The following is a 16,146-nucleotide window of genomic DNA, read 5'->3' as shown; positions in this document are numbered from 1 at the left end:
TCTGCGCCATGCTGGGCAGGAGGGGCAGGCCAGGCGCTGGGCTGGGATGTGAGGCTCTAGTTCCCCTGGGAAAGGTCAGCCTGGCCTGGCTCGGAGTCTTGACCCAGCTGCGCGGGAGGCCTGGGGCTCTGCTGGCAGCTCGTCTGGGTCCCCAGCATCTCTTCTCCGGTGGGCAGGGTGCCCGCTGTGGAGGGGGCGGGGTAGCCCCTGGTCACACTGTTCCAGACCAGGAAGAGGTGCTGGGCTGGCTCCATGCTGCCAGCCCCTCCCTGGCCCCAAGTGGCCCGCCTGGTGTAGGGAGAGAAGCTCGGGGAGTGGCCCTGCACGGAGGTGGCCCGGGCAAGCCTCCCAGGCTGGGTGGCTCTGAGGCTGACCCCAGTGCAGACACACGCGCTCGCACTCGCTCGCTCTCTCTCTCTCTCTCTCTCTCTCGCAGTAACCCTGTGCCTGCAGCCCTCGCCCCCCGCGCACACCCCCCACCACTTTCACGGGGAGTGAAGGAGAAACCACTAATTGCTTTGCACCTCTGAAGTGCTTGTTGTGCACACTGGCTGCTTTAATTAGTTTTTACGGATGAAGAGTCTGAAGTTCAGGGAGGGGAGGCGTGAGCCCCAGCCCCGGAGCTCGGAAGAGCGGGCCCTCCCCACACACGCATCCGTCGCCCAAGCCTCCTGCTGCCCCTATGGTGGGCGGCGTGGATGAGAGCGGCCAGAGCGCACTGCCAGCCCGTGGCACACACACTGGCAGAGGCTGGGGACGGGCTGTCGGCGCTGTGCTTCGTGCGCCGGCAGGGCTCACGTGTGTGGGGCCACCTCTGGTGCCGGGTTCAGCGAGGGCCCAGAAGGGGACAGGGCCCGCCCTCAGAGCGGGTGCCTGAGGGAGGCTGACGTGGGGATGGGGGCGGCACCAAGGGTCGTCTGGAGGGACAATCGGCGGCATTCAGGGTCGTTGGAAGGGACGGGGCGGACACGGATGGGGAGCCGCTGCCACCCGTGGGCTGCAGGGCAGGGGTCGCATCTCCGGCACTTTGCCTCCCCGTCCTGGATGCTTCGGCATGTGCTGGAGGAGAAAGTCAAGTTTCTGCATGACCTTGGGACGAAGGAGGCGACCGGCCTCAAGGGCAGGCTCCGGACCCCGCTGTGGTCCCTTGTCAGCCCCCTTGAAGCTCCAGTGAGACACCCACCAGGCCTCTTCACTCCCAGGAGAAAAGCGGGCGCGTCGGCTGCCGACCCTCGGAGAGCGGCACCTGGCCAAGGTTGCTGTGTCGTCGCGGGGCAGGGCTCGCCGGTCGAAGCACTTCGTGTGAACTAGTGCACCAGGCGAGTGTTCCACAAGGGTGGACGCACATGTGTGCCTGCACGCATGGGCACACGCGCACAAGCACAGTGCGCTTTGCAGAGGAGAGCGCCGAGGTCCGGAGCGATGAGCCGGCGCTTGCACCGCAGACGGCGCAGAGCCGCTCGGCCCGGGAGCCCGCTCTGTGCTCTGTAGGAAAACCTGATGCTGAGCGGGTCACGTGGCATTTTCCCGGAGGGGTGGGCAAGGCGACATGAGGTCACACATAGGTGACTTCTTTTCATTGAAAATGTCTACTGGATCGTGTGTTGGGGGAGAGGTGGCCGTTGGACGTCCCATCGATGATGTGTGGCTCTAATTGCTGAAACTGGGGCTTGTTTTTAAAAGCATAAATGGAAAGGAAGAGGCAGGTAAGTCAAAGTTCAGGCACGACGTTGTCTAGCCAGGATCCTGACGGGATTTCGGGACTGGCCGGAGTTTTGGAAGCTCTGACACAGAGTCGGTGCCCAGCCGGGTTGCCAGCTGAATGGCTGAGTCCGCGTCCAACCCACCCAGGGCTTGGGGTTTCTGGAAGAAGGAAGTGCCGTGACTCAGGACTAAGCCCGCTGGATTTTTTTTTCCCCTCTCCTTCGACAGTGTTTTGGGCAGAAAGTTTTGTTTCGCAAACTGGAGTTTCTTTTGGAAAATGGCAGCTGGCAGGAGGGGTGGGGATGTGTCCCTCTTGGAGGGAGCCTGTGCTCTTCGTGGAGAGAACAGAAAGCCTCAGGGTTGGAAGGGGTTGGCGGGGGTGGGGGAGTCACTGTGTTTCCTGGAAGGGGGTGCTGGTTTTCCAGAGAGAGCAGCCGTGGCATCCCCGGGACACGGATGGATGGTGGTCTGCCCCCCTCCCCGCCAATCCCCTGCCAGGTGCTACCAGGCATCCCCCCCCCACCGCCCTGTTATCTGAGCTCACGGATGGTGAGCTGTTGGTCGGGTTTGCAGACCCTCGGTGGGGAGAGAGCTGCCTGTAGCGGGGACCTCGAGAGGGAGCTGGGCCAGGGACAGGCCAGGGACAGAGGCCTCTCTGGGGGCTGAGTCACTGCTCCCATAAGAACAATTCGTCACCAGCCCCTGCACGGTGCCTGGAAAGCTTCCTCTGAGGGTGGCCAGAGCAGTCAGTGGCCAGACCAAGACCCCCCCTGGGCGACGGTGCTGTGATGCCCCTCCTGCTGCCCCCCTGCAGCCACGCACTGCTCCTCTGTCTCCTTCAGCTCGAGTATGTGACTCAGACCTCCTGGCTTGACTTCCTGTCTCGGTCAATTTCACTTCCTAGTTCCTGCCTCCTGACTCTTCAGAACGAAACTCTTTCCTTAGAAATTAGAAGTGGGGTCAGGGAATCCAGACCGCAGGGGACCTCGGGAGAATCTGCCCTCTGGGCACAGGCGTGGAACTATGGCGGGCCCTGCCTCCATCCTCGTCTGGTGAGGGTCTAGGGCGCCCTGCCCTATTCAGCCCCCTCCTCTCAGGAGCTCCTTCCTGGGGGCCTCAGAGAGGTGGCACGGGGGCCATGGGACACCCAGGGGAGCCCCCCAGACCCAAACACTTGGGGAATCCAGAACTTTGTTCACTCGCCAAGTGCCTTCTGCATGCCAGGCAGTTATGGGTGCAGAGACGTGACAGTCCGTGAGCCGTGGAGCAAAGAGCTAATTTCAGAATGCTCCGCGGGCAACAAAGCCTCGCGATGGCAGGGTGGCTGGGGGATGGCTTTAGAGAAGCTGGTCAGGGAAGGCTTCTCTGAGGAGGTGTCCCTTGAGCTGAGGGAGGACAGAGGCAGGTTTGGTGTTAAGTGTCCTGGGTCACGCTCAAGGGCTGGACCTAAAAGGTCCCGGCGGGTGGGTGAGCAAGGGGAGAAGTGGGGAGCAGGCTGGGTGGGGGTGTGGGGCTGCTTCTGCAGGGCCTCACAGACACACGGAAGCCTCTGGATTTTATCCCAGGAGGCATGGGTTGTCACCGGTGCTCTAAAAGCTCACTCGGTTCTCCTCTCTGCAGGGTGTGGATCAAGGGACTCAGGCAGAAAGTCCTGGGTCCCTGACACCGTTGGGATCCCAGGTCGAGGGTTGGGCGCACAGGTGGGTCAGGGAGGCCTGTCGTTCCTTGGGTTTCCGTGGGCAGGACGTAAAGGCTGAGGGCTAAAGGGACAAGCAGGTCGGTGACCCCGGAGTTGGAGAAATCGGTCATGACCTGGATCTGGCTCCAAAGTTCAAGCCCGTTAACTTTCAAACTGCCTGTGACAGGTCTCACAGCTGTTGATCGGGGCAGGCGGCTCTGGTTGTCAGGGGTGTCTCGGAGAGGGAGGAAAGAAGCCGCTGTCCCCCACGCCCCCGAGACCCTTGGGCAGCAGAGAACGAACCGTGTGGGGACTCCAACCCCTTTCCCCAGCCCTCAGTGGCTGGAGGTCTCATTTGCACTCAAGTCCTGAGCTGCTTCTGGGAATATGAAGCCAGCCTGGCCCATCCGTAGCCCCGCGGGGGCTGGAAGGAGTGCTCGGGGCCCTTCCTGCGGCCCCAGACCTCCAGAGTGTCCCGCGGAGGGCCTGGCAGCATGGGGCCGGGTGGGGGCGGACCGCAGGTAGAAGCGGCAGCGGGGAAAGACAGCGGAAGAAGCTGTTTGCTCCCCGTCTGCTGGGGTGGAGAAGCTCTGTTTTTCTGAACCCTCATCTGTTCTTACCGCTGCTGCTGACGCCGCCACCGCCACGGATGGGGAGAGAGGGAGGGGGAAGCCAGTGCCAAGTTGGCCCGCCCCTTCTGAACCTGGGCTTCTGCCACGCTCCCCCGCCCGCCCGCTCCCGAGAGCCTCCGTCTGGAGGTCACATTCAGCCCTGACGACGCGTCTCGCTGGGTCAGGCAGCAGGAAGAGCCAGCCCAGGAGCTCGGCGAGGCGGCTCAGGGCTCCGCTGCCCCGTCAGGCTGGGCTCTTTGGATTCCGCCCAGCGGGGGTGTCGGGGACCGGGGGGGGGGCTCCCGGCCAGCACCCTTTGCTGAGCTCTGTTCAGGGTGCGCTCGTGCCTGGAGGAGCCTCGGACTCGGTGCACCCTGGTGACGCCTGGCACTGGGCAGGAGCACACAACTGACAAGTTCCCGCCGCCCGCCCCCATCGGCGAAGGGCACCTCTCACGCCCTGGTCTGCGGGGGGGTGGGGGGGACGGTGTTAGGACTGGCAGCGCGGGGGGCAGCGGGCGGTAGGAGCCCTGGGCCACCAGGGGCGGGCGGTGCGGAGCCGCTTCCCCGCCCTTCTTGAGCCAGCCTCCGCCCGCCCTCCCCTCCCCTCCCTTCCCCTCCCCTCCCCTCCCCTCCCCTCCCCTCCCTCCCTCCCTCCCGCTGCCGCCGCCGCCGCCACCGCCGCCGCCGCCGTTGGACAGAAGGATGTGAGGCAGAGCTGAGCGGGAGCAGACGCCAGCCACAAGCCTGCTCCAGCCACAAGCCTCGCGGAGCCGGCACCGCGGCCGCCCAGCCTCCCGCCTCCCAGCCCGCGGCTCCCAGCTCCACTCCCTGGAGCATCCTCCAAGCCGTATGTTTCCGGAAAACTTGGCCGAGGGGGAGACGCAGATGAGAGGATGTGAGTGAGGCCTCAGGAGGGGCTTGGGGTGGCGTTGGGTACCGGTGACAGGGACCTGGCTGTGGCCGGCAGGCAGGGGATGCAGGAGTTCTGTGCCCGTGGGACCCCATCCCCACCCCTTCCCTTGGGACCCCTTCTCCCCACCCCCCCACCCCCCACCGCGCCTTTCTGGCTGTCAGGCTGGGGCTGTCAGGGGAGGGAGGGCAGGACCTCGGTCAGCTTGGGGCAGGCTGGCGGGGGGGGGGGCGGTCTTGGCTGGTGCACGCTCATAGGCGCTCCCTCTAGCCGGATGGGGGCTGGGGGGCTTTCAGCTGGGTCGAGTTTAGGTGGTCTGCAAGGCTCCGTGAGGTCTGAAGTGCTTGTCCCTATGCCCAGCACCCTCAGCCTAGGGAACAGGAACCAGAAGGGGGCCCTGGCCAGCGACATGAGGACACTCTCCCCAGCCTCTCATGTAGCTGTCAGGAAACCGAAGCTCAGAGAACAGAGTGGGCGGCTGCTACCACACAGCACTTCCCAGGCAGGGCTTCTGGACTCCCCTGTCCAGGGCTCCTCCTGGAGTCACCGCTCGGTTTTGGGAAGGGCTGGGTGACCCTGTCACCCTCGTCAACTCCCGCGGTTGCTGCTGCCACAAGTGGCGTTCATTAGGACCCTGAGGCCCCCGCCAGCCTCCAAACCACCTCTTTATTTCTGTGTTGAGTTTGGAAATGTCAGCCTCTCTGGGGTCCAGCCACCCTCCGGGTCCTCCTTGCTCTTCCTATCCACCCCCCCCCCCCCATCAGGCCCAGATGGGAGACCCGCCCTCTCCCGCCCAGGGTTCCGGCCCGACGTGTTTGCCTGGGCTCCCTTGGCCCCGGCTGGGGAAATATAAATAAACTCGCGTCCCGTCGTCCTCCGCCAGGTTCTGTGGAAGTGGCAGCTGCTGCTGGCGCAGGCGGAGGGAAAGGTCAGGGGGCTGGGTGACACTTGATCCCAAGCCCCAGCCCGCCCCTGCGCGCCTGTCCTTGAGGAACCCTGAGGAGCCCTCTGTGGCGCCACGTGGCCCGTAGCCTCCGCGGGGGAGCAGGTGGCCTGTCGGGCTGGCACACGGGGCCGGAGGCAGGAGAGCGGAAAACCTGGGTCCCCTCTCCCACTCTGCCCTTGGTCTGTCCCCACGAGCTCGCGAATGGCTGTGGCCCCTTGAGCCCGTCCCCCAACCCCCCACCCCCCCACCCCTGCGCTGGTGATGGGAGAGCAGTCCTGGGCAGCCAGGACGAGACAGAACCTCGTCTCGGGGGTTCTGCAAACTCCAGGTCCCTCGGCCGCCGGCTGTGGCGGCTTGCCCGTGTTGCGCCTGTTGTAGTTCTGTTTTCACGAGAGCCTCGTATGCAGCGCGCCGGTGGCACGTGTGAGGGTGGGTGGACGAGCAAATGAATGACGGAGGATGCCAGCACGCAGACTGTCAGGCCCTCGGGCTCCCGCACCCCTGCAAAATCGCAATCCGAGCCCTCCTGCTTGCAGCTTGATTTGATTCAAGGAAAATGGCCTCAAACTTCGTTATGGGAAATCTTTCGTTTGCCGTGATAGTCTAGCTCTGGGGCTCAGAGGCTGCTGTGTTCCCAGCAGCGTGACTCAGGTTTCGTGCCTGCTGCCCTTGTGGGGGCCCCGTCCTGCCCCACAGCCCTCAGGGGTCGGGAGCCTGCCTCCTGTCCCTCCGGCATCCCCTGGGAAGTGGCCGGCCCTGCCCGCTCCGGCTGACCTGGCCACATGGGGTACAGAGAGACGTGTGTGGCGTGGCTGTGTGTGCCGGGAGCTCCGTGGGCAGATGGACTAAGACCTGGGGCCGGGCTTCCCAGGTGCAGCTTCTGCGTGCGGGGGACTGCGTTTTCGCGGAGCCTGGGGTTCACGGCATTGGAGCTAGAATGGGGTGTGGAGTGGGGGTGGGGGTGTCACTCTGGCCTGAGTTTGTGGGTCTGGAGAGAACTTTCTCCAACCTAGGTGGGTTTGACGTGGAGTCTGCCAGTTCCTGGGGATTTCTCCCCATAGCAGGGGTCGGCGAGGCTGTGAGACGCTCTTAGCGATGGGGGAGGGGGCTGTGTTTGGGGGGGCAAGTCTACTCCCGTCCCTTGAATCAGCCCTATGGGCCCCAAGTCCGTGACGGCCTCAGGCCCCAGAGGTACCCAGTTAACCTGGGTGAAGAGGCTCCGGGCTCCAGCTCACGCCCACCCGACCCCACCCTCCCTCCCCGCTCACACGTTCCTTCCTTTTCTCTGGCCCTGGCCCGGTGCGGCCGGAAAACAGCCCTGTCTCCCGAGGCCCGAGGCCTCCTCTGCAGCTGTGAGGGAGTGTCAGTGCTAGGTCATGACAGCCAGGGGAGGCGAGAGAGGTGGGGGCCTGGGCGGGGTCCAAGCCCCAGACCTCAGCCCCTCACCCCTGGAATCCTCAACCGTGGCCTTGGCGGGGGTGCACCTGGGGCGAGCACCCCCTGCCCCTGCCGGTTCCTGGAGCCAGGGCCTTTTGCCCCTGTAGCCTGGTTGGGGAGGGGTGGTGGCTAGACCCCTGTGTCCCCCCCCCCCCCCCGGCACCCTCCCCACCCCCGTCTGCTTCTGGAGCCGGGAGCCTTGTGCCTGGATTCAGAGCATTTTCAACCTGGGGCTCCAGGCGGTGGGCACGGGCCCTTGCCTCCTGTCACCGGCTCCCCTCCCTCCACAGGTCTTCTGGAACACGGCCGGAACTGGTCGGCCATCGCTCGGATGGTGGGCTCCAAGACCGTGTCTCAGTGTAAGAACTTCTACTTCAACTACAAGAAGAGGCAGAACCTGGATGAGATCCTGCAGCAGCACAAGCTGAAGATGGTGAGCGTCCCGCCCCCAGCCCCGGACACACACACACACACACACACACACACACACACTCACACGCCGTTCCGCCGGCCCCGGCCTCGTGTGGGGGCTGTGCCCTGGGCACTCTGGGCCAGGAGCAGGTGCTTCGCAGTCCCCGTGGCCTGGCTGCAGTCCGTCTGTGCCATAATCCCCTCGGGGGCACTGGGACGGCCCCGTGTACCAGGCTCACCCTCCCAGTGCCCCACCTCGGCTCCCTTGCTCTCCTGGGTGTGTGCGGGAAGGAGCATGGTGGGTCGGGCCCCGCCTCAGCGAGGCCTGTGGCTGTCAGTGCACTGGAACAAAGGTCCAGGGGCAGATGAACCCCAAGTGAGTGTCTTCCCCCCAAACCCCCCCCACCACCATTTGACCTCACGGTCTTAGGGCTGCCTCAGGGAGCAGCAGGCCTGGCCCTGGCCTCCTGGCGCCTCCTGCTGCCCTCTGGCCTCCAGAGGAGCCAGGAGCCCTCGCTGAGATTGTACATGGTCTCTGCGGAGAGAAGCGCTTCCTTCGTGGCTGATACTGTGAAGGGAGGGCCGTTTGGGGACAGCCTCTGCCCTTCCTCCTCTCCCCCCTCCTTTCTTTCCCTGCCCCGTTCTGTTCCTCCGTCCCTGACTCCATGCCCCTACCATGCACTGTCACCGTTACAGATCTGGGGAAACCGAGGCTCAGTCAGGCTCATCAACAGCGGACTTGGGGTTTGAACCCACACCTGTATGACCCAGGGACCCATGCTTTGGTCACCAGGCTGCATCGCTGTCCCCTCTCCCAGATCAGGCTGCCTGCTGCTGGGTATAGAGCACGTGCAGCCTGTCCTGGGAGGCAGCGCTGAATTGCTGTCCCCACGAAGCCCATGGGGGTACGCACACCGCTGAGGCACGCAGCGTGGCCGGCAGGCGGGGGCAGACTCGCCTCGCTTGAACTGTGCTCAAGCGCCACGCAGATTTTAAGTGCACTGTCCCCGGCCGCCCAGGGCAGGATCTTACTGAATCAAGTGTCTAAGCAGCTGTGGGCTGTTCGAGGCCAGGAGACACCGTGTCCAGCTCCTGTGGGCAGCGCTGAGGCCGACCCTCAGCTTTGGGTTGAGCTCTTATCTGTCTCCTGTTCCCAGTCGCGTCTGGTGAGGCCAGACCACCTTTGCCTTCCCTGCGTGCTGTTCAGATGGTCCCTGGTGCTCCTTTAGCTTCTGGCAGTGCTCCCTGGTGCTCTCCTTTTTCCCTAGATTTTCTAGGACTTTGGTTTCCACCGGGAGGAAGACGCAGGGAGGCCTGGAGAACAGAGCACCTGTCTTTACGGCCTGTTGAAATCCCGCAGAGCAGCAGCTGGGAGGGGCCGCGGGCTGGGAGGGAGGCAGCGTCTGTGGACACCAGCTAGGAATTAACTTGGGGGGAGGGAGGTCCCAGCGGGCCCAGGGCCCAGGCACAGGCACGGGAGGAGGACTTCCTGCTCCCTCTCCTCCTCTTCCTCCCCCCTTTTCCCTCCTCCTCCCCAGCCCCTCCCAGCCAGCATGGACGCAAACCTGGCCGTAGCCCAGGTGGTTGGGTTACAGGCCTGCCCTCCCAGACTCCCTCATGGCACCGTCCTGCTGTGTCCCCTGGGACCCCGGGACTTGAGAGCGCGGGTAGGAGGGCCAGAGACCCCCGGTGCATGGTGCAGCGCAGGCTCAGGGGTGAGAGAGGAGTCAAGTCCCAGCTTGATCACGGGGCACCTGTGTGCCCCGTGGGTGGCAGCTTTATCCGCCCCCCAAGCCTCAGTTCCCCATCTGTGAAGTGGGGGAATAGTGGCCCTTACCCCGAGACCCCTGGTGAGGACTGAATGAGTTACCACTTTTGGGGAGCCGCGTGCTTGCCCCGGGGGAGTGCTGTGCGAGCGGTGGCCGCCCTGTCTGCTCCCACTGGTGGTGCTGGGAGCAGCAGTGGTGGAATTTTGTCTCAAAGCCACTCACCCCCTTTTTTTCTCGGGGGCGTGGGAGGCGTTCTCTCAGAGGCTGTGTGCAGGAGCAGCCGTTGCGGGGACTCTGGCCCAAGAGACCCGGAGTCTAATCCAGATCCTGTTGCTTACTAGCCGTGTGACCACAGGCAAGTGGCTTGCCCTCTCTGTGTGCCGTTTTCCCAGCTCTGCAGTGGGGGCAGTACTAGGGGCCCCCTTGGAGGGCTGTCAGGACACTCACCTGAGTGGGTGGATGGAAGGGCCTGGAACAGGGCCTGGCGCGTTGGGAACACCCTGCAGCTGAGAGCTATGACTTTGGTGGCTCTCGTGGCCACCAGATTCCCAGTGGCTGGGATCTCGCGTGCCCCGGATATGTGCTGGATACGGAGTGCCGCCACTCCTCGACTGGCTGAGTGATTGACTGGTCGACGGATGGATTGATTGGGTCAGTTAGTGTCTTTCATCTGAAAGGCAGCCTAGCAGGATGGCAGAGAGCAGGGCTCTGAGCTAGAGGGGGCCGATGGCACCCACGGGAACACAGCCTCCCCACTCGGGCTCAGTGTCCTCTGTAAAGTGAAGGTAAGGCTAGGATTCACGGTCAGGCTTGTGGGGAGCAGAGGAGTCCTTTGTAAGGTGGGGGGCCGTGCCCGGGGCCAGGCCTTGTCCTTGCTGTGCACTCAGTAAGCCTCTCCTGAGTGCCTGCCGTGCGCCTGGCGGGCAGTGTGCATGGGCTGTTCCTGCTGGGCGGAGAAGCTGGGCATTCCTGGAGTGGACGGCGGGAAGCCGTCTGCCAGCGCTGGGCTCCGGGTGGGTTGTGCTGGTCTAAGAGAGGTGTAGCGGTAGCTGATGGAGGAGGTCGGCCTTCTTGTCGTCTGACCCTGAGCACTGGTGGGTGATGAGGCCAGGAGACCACGGAGGGGATTTGAACCCGGGTCTGTGGAGCATCCCTTCGTGGGCCTGCCCTCCCCTAGACGTGGCTCACACAGGACTCAGCAGAGCATGGTCTTGCTGGGGGAGCCGTGGACCAAGTGTGTTGGACCAGGAGATGGGACCAGCAGGCCGTGTTCTGGGGCCTACAGAGGGTGAACCTTGCTGACCACGTGTTTTGGTGAGAAAAGGCAGTTTGGGAGCATGGGGCTGGTTCTTGTTCCCAGCTGACCTTGAAGGAGCGATGGAGGAAGCACAGTGAACACATAACAGGGACCCGTCACGGGAAGTTGGGCTCAGCCTGAGTCCATCCATCCCGACTGGCCACCCAAGCTGCGGGGGTGAGTTTCCCGTCACTGGAGTATGCAAGTAGGCCTCACAAGATGCTACTGAACCCCATGACCTCTGCCTCCCACCCCTCCCCGGCCCTCTCTGGTCTCTAGGAGGAAGCTCTAGGTCCTTATGAATCCTGAAGCGGGGTCAGCCTCCTCAGGCCATTGGCCAGGCCCCGTCTGGAGCTCAGAAAGACATGTCACCCTTGTCCAGTGCAGGAAGGAGCTGAGGAAGCAGAGGGTCAGTGGGTGTCCCCTCTTGCTTTACACCAGGCCTGGCTCGAGCGAGGCCATGGGGCGATGTCAGCAGGAAGCAGGATTGGGTGGGCAGACGCGCATGTCCCAGACTTATGTAACATTTGGCATTAGTGACTTCTCCGAGGTTTTCCTCCCCCTCCTTATGGCCGAAGGTTACCCTTTTCTCCCATCTGTGAATCCAGGCCCTGGGGCTCAGCTTCCGTGTTTCTCTGTCTCTGTCTGTCTCAGCCCAGGCCTTGCTTTGCCTTGTTTCCTTCTGTTGTCTCCTCCGTCCAAGGCCGCATAGGCCTGGAGGGGGACACGGTCTGGACAACAAAGTGCTTAAACCTGACCTGCATTCAAATGTGAGCTACTCGACTCATGAGCTGTGTGATCTCGGGAAAGCCTCTTTGCCTCTCTGAGCCAGTGTCTTTGTCTATCAAGTTCATTCATCTAAAGAAACTGTTACAGGGCATTTGGGTGGCTCAGTGGGTTGAGCCTCTGCCTTCAGCTTGGGTCATGATCCCAGGGTCCTGGGATCGAGCCCCGCATCGGGCTCTCTGCTCAGCACGGAGCCTGCTTTCCCCTCTCTCTCTGTCTGCCTCTCTGCCTGCCTGTGATTTCTGTCTGTCAAATAAATAAATAAGTAAAATCTTTAAAGAAACTGTTACAGAGCACCTGCACTGTAGGTGACAGGCCCTGTTTCAGGTAGGCTGGGGACAAAGCAGAGAACAAGGGTGCTGGCCCTTCAGGGGCTAATTCCTGTTCAAGGGACAGATGAACATTCTGGTCTGAAGGTGATAACGTGAGGTATATAGTAGAGAGTGATTGATGGGGGGGCGAAGGATTAGCTGTTTTGACAGAGTAATAGGGAAGATCTTTCTGAGGAGGTGGGGTCTGAACGAAGTCCAGATTGAGGTGAGGAAGTGAGTCACGTGTCTACAAGAAGGAGGTCAAGGCAGAGGAATGACCAGTGCAAAGGCCCTGTGGCCAAGGGCCCTGTAAGCATGTTTGCGCAAGGAGGCCAGTGTGTTTGTAGCAGGATGACCGAAGAGAGCAGAGGTGGACAAACATTTTGGAGAGGTGGGTGAGGTCCAGATCTAGACCATGCAGGGCTGTATGGAGGGGGACGATTGGGGTTTTCGATCAAGGGTTTCAGGGAGCCCCTGGAAGGGTTGAAGCAGGGGCAGCGTATTCTGGCTTATAGAGCAGCGGTGTGTCTCCGTTGCCTCAATCCAGGAAAACACCCGGGCACATAGTAAGTACTCAATAAACAGCAGCTGCAATCATACCTGTCTTGCCAGCATCTCCTGTTCCGCACACCCCTCCCGATTCTGGGGGTACAGGGCCACATGTGGAAGGATTCGGTGTAATTCCTCAGACACTCAGAAAGTCCCAGCCTCTCAGACCCCATGTTGGGATTCGAATGTTGACATCATACTTGCCCGGCTTGGCCTTGAGTCCCCAGAAGATGCACATCCCGGCCAGACCCCCAGGAGCCCCGGTTCCCTGCCAGGCTCCCCGCACTGTGGAGTCCCACCCAGCCGCTGCCCCGCCCCCGCCCCAGCGGCAGATCTCGCCTGCCTCACCCAGCCCAAGCACAGGAGTGAGTCCCTGTCTGCTAAAAATAGATTGGGGAAGAAGGGGGATCCCTCAGCCGCACCCACAGAACCCACACGCCACACAACTTTCTCGCGCCTCGTGGGCTCCAGCTGGGCCTCTGGGAGAAGCTTGGGGTTTGGGGCAGGGCCGGGCCAGCCCCTGGAGGCGGGCGGTGGGGGGTGGGGGGCATGGCAGAGCTGGGCGTTCCCACAGTGGCCAGGGGACATTCGGCAGGGTGGGGCTATGGCCCTGGCCTGTTGGTGACGGAAACCGTGACTAACGGGCAAACGGACGTTTTCCTTTTCCTCCCCGTGTTCTGAGTGGCTACGCTCAGAGGACCCCCATTTGCTCGGGAAGAAGGCAGGACAGGAAGTGATCCCACTCCCAGGCTGGGGCTGGGGCTTGGGGACCCCCTGAGGCCTGTTCCCAGCCCAGCCATAGTGAGGGCCTGGGGCGGACCGACCCTGCTGGCGCCTGGAGCATGCCAGCCATTTGCCCCGAGAGTTTGGGGTCGGGGGCTTTCTCCAGGGGGCCAGGGGATTGGTGGAGGGGAGGTGCGTTAGTTTCCTGTTTCCTGTACCAAAGGACCACAAACTAGGTGACTGAAAACAATAGAAAAGCATTCTCTCACAATCTGGAAGCAAAAATCTGAAATGGAGGTGTCTATAGGGCCCTGCTCCCTCCGGAGGCTCCGGGGAGAAGCCTGCCTTGCTCCTCTAGCTGCTGAGGCGGCCGGTCATGCTGGATGTTCCTTGGCTGCTGGACACATTACTCCCTATGTGTTTCTGTGTGCCTCTGCGTCCGGACTCCCCCTCTTCTTATAAGGACACCAGTCGTACTGGACTCAGGGTCCGCCCTAATCTCCTATGACCTCATCTGAACTAATTACATTTGCAAAGAGCTCATTTCCAAATAAGGTCACATTCAGAGTTTTGGGCAGTCATGGATTCTGGGGGGACCATCCCTGGGCCCGTGCGAGGGGCTTCACTGAGGCTCTTGGCGTATCTGAGGTCGCCACAGGTTCTACTTCCTTCCTTGGAGATCCTGAAGGGCTCGGGCTGGGACCCTCCTGTCACAGCAGCTGCATCGGGGCGTGTCATCCCCTCTTGGGAACCAGTCCACTGCCTCTGGGAGTCCCTGGTTGCCTTGAGACCCTAGCACTCCGCCATCACACGTACTCCCAACTCTGCCAACTGTGTGTTTGAGCCTCAGAGGCCGCCCCCTCGGTCAGCCAGTTAGTAGCCGGCAGATGTGCTCCAAACCTCGGCACCCCGCCCAGGGAGGGGCAAAGACAGCAGTTGCCAACCAGGAGGGAGAAGCTTGCACCCAAGCTGGGGGATGGGCATCTGGCCCCGTGAGTGAAGGAGCCGGGCTTCTGGGGACCAGGGTGCCCTGTGGAGAGCCGTGCAAGTCTCCGCCGTGGGAGCCTTCTTTCTGCTCCTTGTGCACACTGAGCTGGGCCCCACCTCGGGGGTCTGTACTCGCACTTCCCTCTACCTGGACCACCAACCTCCAGGGCTTCGCCTGGCCGGCTCTCTCTCTCTGTGCTCCTACTCCGCTCAGAGGTCACCTCCTCCGAGAAGCCTTCCGTGTCCATCTAACCCCCGCCCTGTCTGTTTTGATCTGGCTCATGTCCCCACCTCTGAGTTTCTAATTAAGTGAAATGTTGTTTGTTGGTCCCGACTAGAAGACCTCTGTGGGCAGGGACCTTGTCTGCCTCATTCATTGTGTGTCCTCAGCCCCGAGGCTGTCCTGGCGTGCAGGAGGTGTCCTAGAAGGACTGGGGGAGTGAAATGATGAGGTTCCCCAACCAGTCCTGTCTGCCAGGGCTCAGTGAGAGGCAGAGGTGACAGGCAAGGAAGTTTCCCTCCGTCACTGGCTCCCCACGTAGTGACTGCGCCTGGCCCAGTGTCCTCCGGGACATCTGGTCGCTGCTCTGCCCGGGGTCGTCCGAGGGGCTGGACCAGTCACAGGGGGCCTGTAGGCAGAAACAGCCCTTCCTCGCCTGTCCCAGAAGGATGTCAGGGCAACTGACCGGCCAGGCTGCGCCCTACACGCATCTGGGACTTGAAGGCGGGATAAAGGCCTCAGTAAAAATAGCCCCTGGCACGCTTGGCCGGTGGGGCGCGAGGGGGGAAGGTCGCCTCGTGGCCACTCGGCTGGGATCACCGTCCACCGCACCTGTGACGAGGCCCCGGGCACAGGGAGTCCCCGGGCTGACAGCCCAGGCCCGGGCTGTGACTGCTGCTGTCCCTGTGCCCTAGGAGAAGGAGAGGAATGCACGGAGGAAGAAGAAGAAAACCCCAGCCGCCGCCAGTGAGGAGGCTGCCTTCCCGCCGGTGGCGGAGGATGAGGAGATGGAGGCATCGGGCGCGAGCGGGAACGAGGAGGAGACGGCGGAGGAGGCGGAAGGTGCGGGACAGGATCTGACCCGCCCCGAGACTGTCGGGCCCTGCTGCAAGGAGGCCCGAACTGCCTTGGACGGGGAGCGTGGTGCTGGTGATGGAGATGGTGTCGGTGGCGATGGTGGTGATGGTGGTGATGGTGGCGGGGTTGGCGGGGACGATGGTGACGGTGTTGGTGGCGATGGTGGTGATGGCAGTGGTGGTGGTGATGGTGGTGACGATGGTGTTGGTGATGATGTTGGTGATGATGGTGATGGTGGTGGTGATGGTGATGGTGGTGGTGGTGATGGTGGTGGGACAGTGTCGGTGGTGGTGATGATGTCGGTGGTGATGGTGTCGGTGGTGGTGATGGTGATGGTTGTGGTGATGGTGGTGACGATGGTGATGGTGATGATGTTGGTGATGATGGTGATGGTGTTGTTGGTGGTGATGGTGATGGTGGTTGTGGTGTTGGTGGTGATGGTGATGGTCATGACGATGGTGATGGTGGCGATGATGGTATTACTCCCAAATGCTCCAATTTGGGTGATAAATTACATGGGTCTGTACCTGTCCCCCATGGCACGATGTCCCCAAAGACCCCAACCCCTAACTTAGCTGAACACCTGTGCCTCCCCTGTTCCCTTCCTCCCCAGGGCTGCCCCATTTGGGCCCTCGTGTTCCTGGCGAACAGAACCCTCTTTCCTCCTGCCCCTGCCTAGGGTGCCTTCCTTTTCCCCCGTCTGCCTGCCTCTGCATTCAAACTCCCAAGCTTCTGCCAACATGGTTAAGAAAGGACAGAGTCCCCTCCTGGCTCCTCAAACCAGGCCTGCAAATAAATTTGAGCCCTGCCAGCCCCCAGTGCCTTCTCGGGCCTGAACCTCACTTCCCGGTTGAGAACAGAGAATTGGGCCGTGTGGTTGCTCTTGCCTCAAGCTGGGGATAGAGTCTGGCCCCCTTGCTGCTCTGGGTCTCTCCAATCCAAGTTGG

General features: G+C 62.4%; 1 protein-coding gene across 21 annotated transcripts in view; it reads left to right on the top strand.

Moving 5' to 3' along the window:
* The window catches only part of NCOR2 (nuclear receptor corepressor 2), a 204,884-nt gene that overhangs the window by 145,557 nt on the left and 43,181 nt on the right, over nt 1-16,146 (top strand). For all 21 annotated transcript variants that reach the window (XM_032310356.1, XM_032310357.1, XM_032310355.1 and 18 more), the window contains 2 exons: nt 7,579-7,721; nt 15,037-15,184. In XM_032310356.1, coding sequence (XP_032166247.1) covers nt 7,579-7,721; nt 15,037-15,184 — 291 coding nt within the window. The remainder of the gene's footprint in view (nt 1-7,578; nt 7,722-15,036; nt 15,185-16,146) is intronic.

The sequence above is a fragment of the Mustela erminea genome, chromosome 13 (genome assembly GCF_009829155.1).
Source record: "Mustela erminea isolate mMusErm1 chromosome 13, mMusErm1.Pri, whole genome shotgun sequence".
In the NCBI taxonomy this organism is placed as follows: domain Eukaryota; kingdom Metazoa; phylum Chordata; class Mammalia; order Carnivora; family Mustelidae; genus Mustela; species Mustela erminea.
The sequence above is the reverse complement of the archived record's forward strand: the minus strand, read 5'-3'. Positions and strand labels throughout refer to the sequence as shown.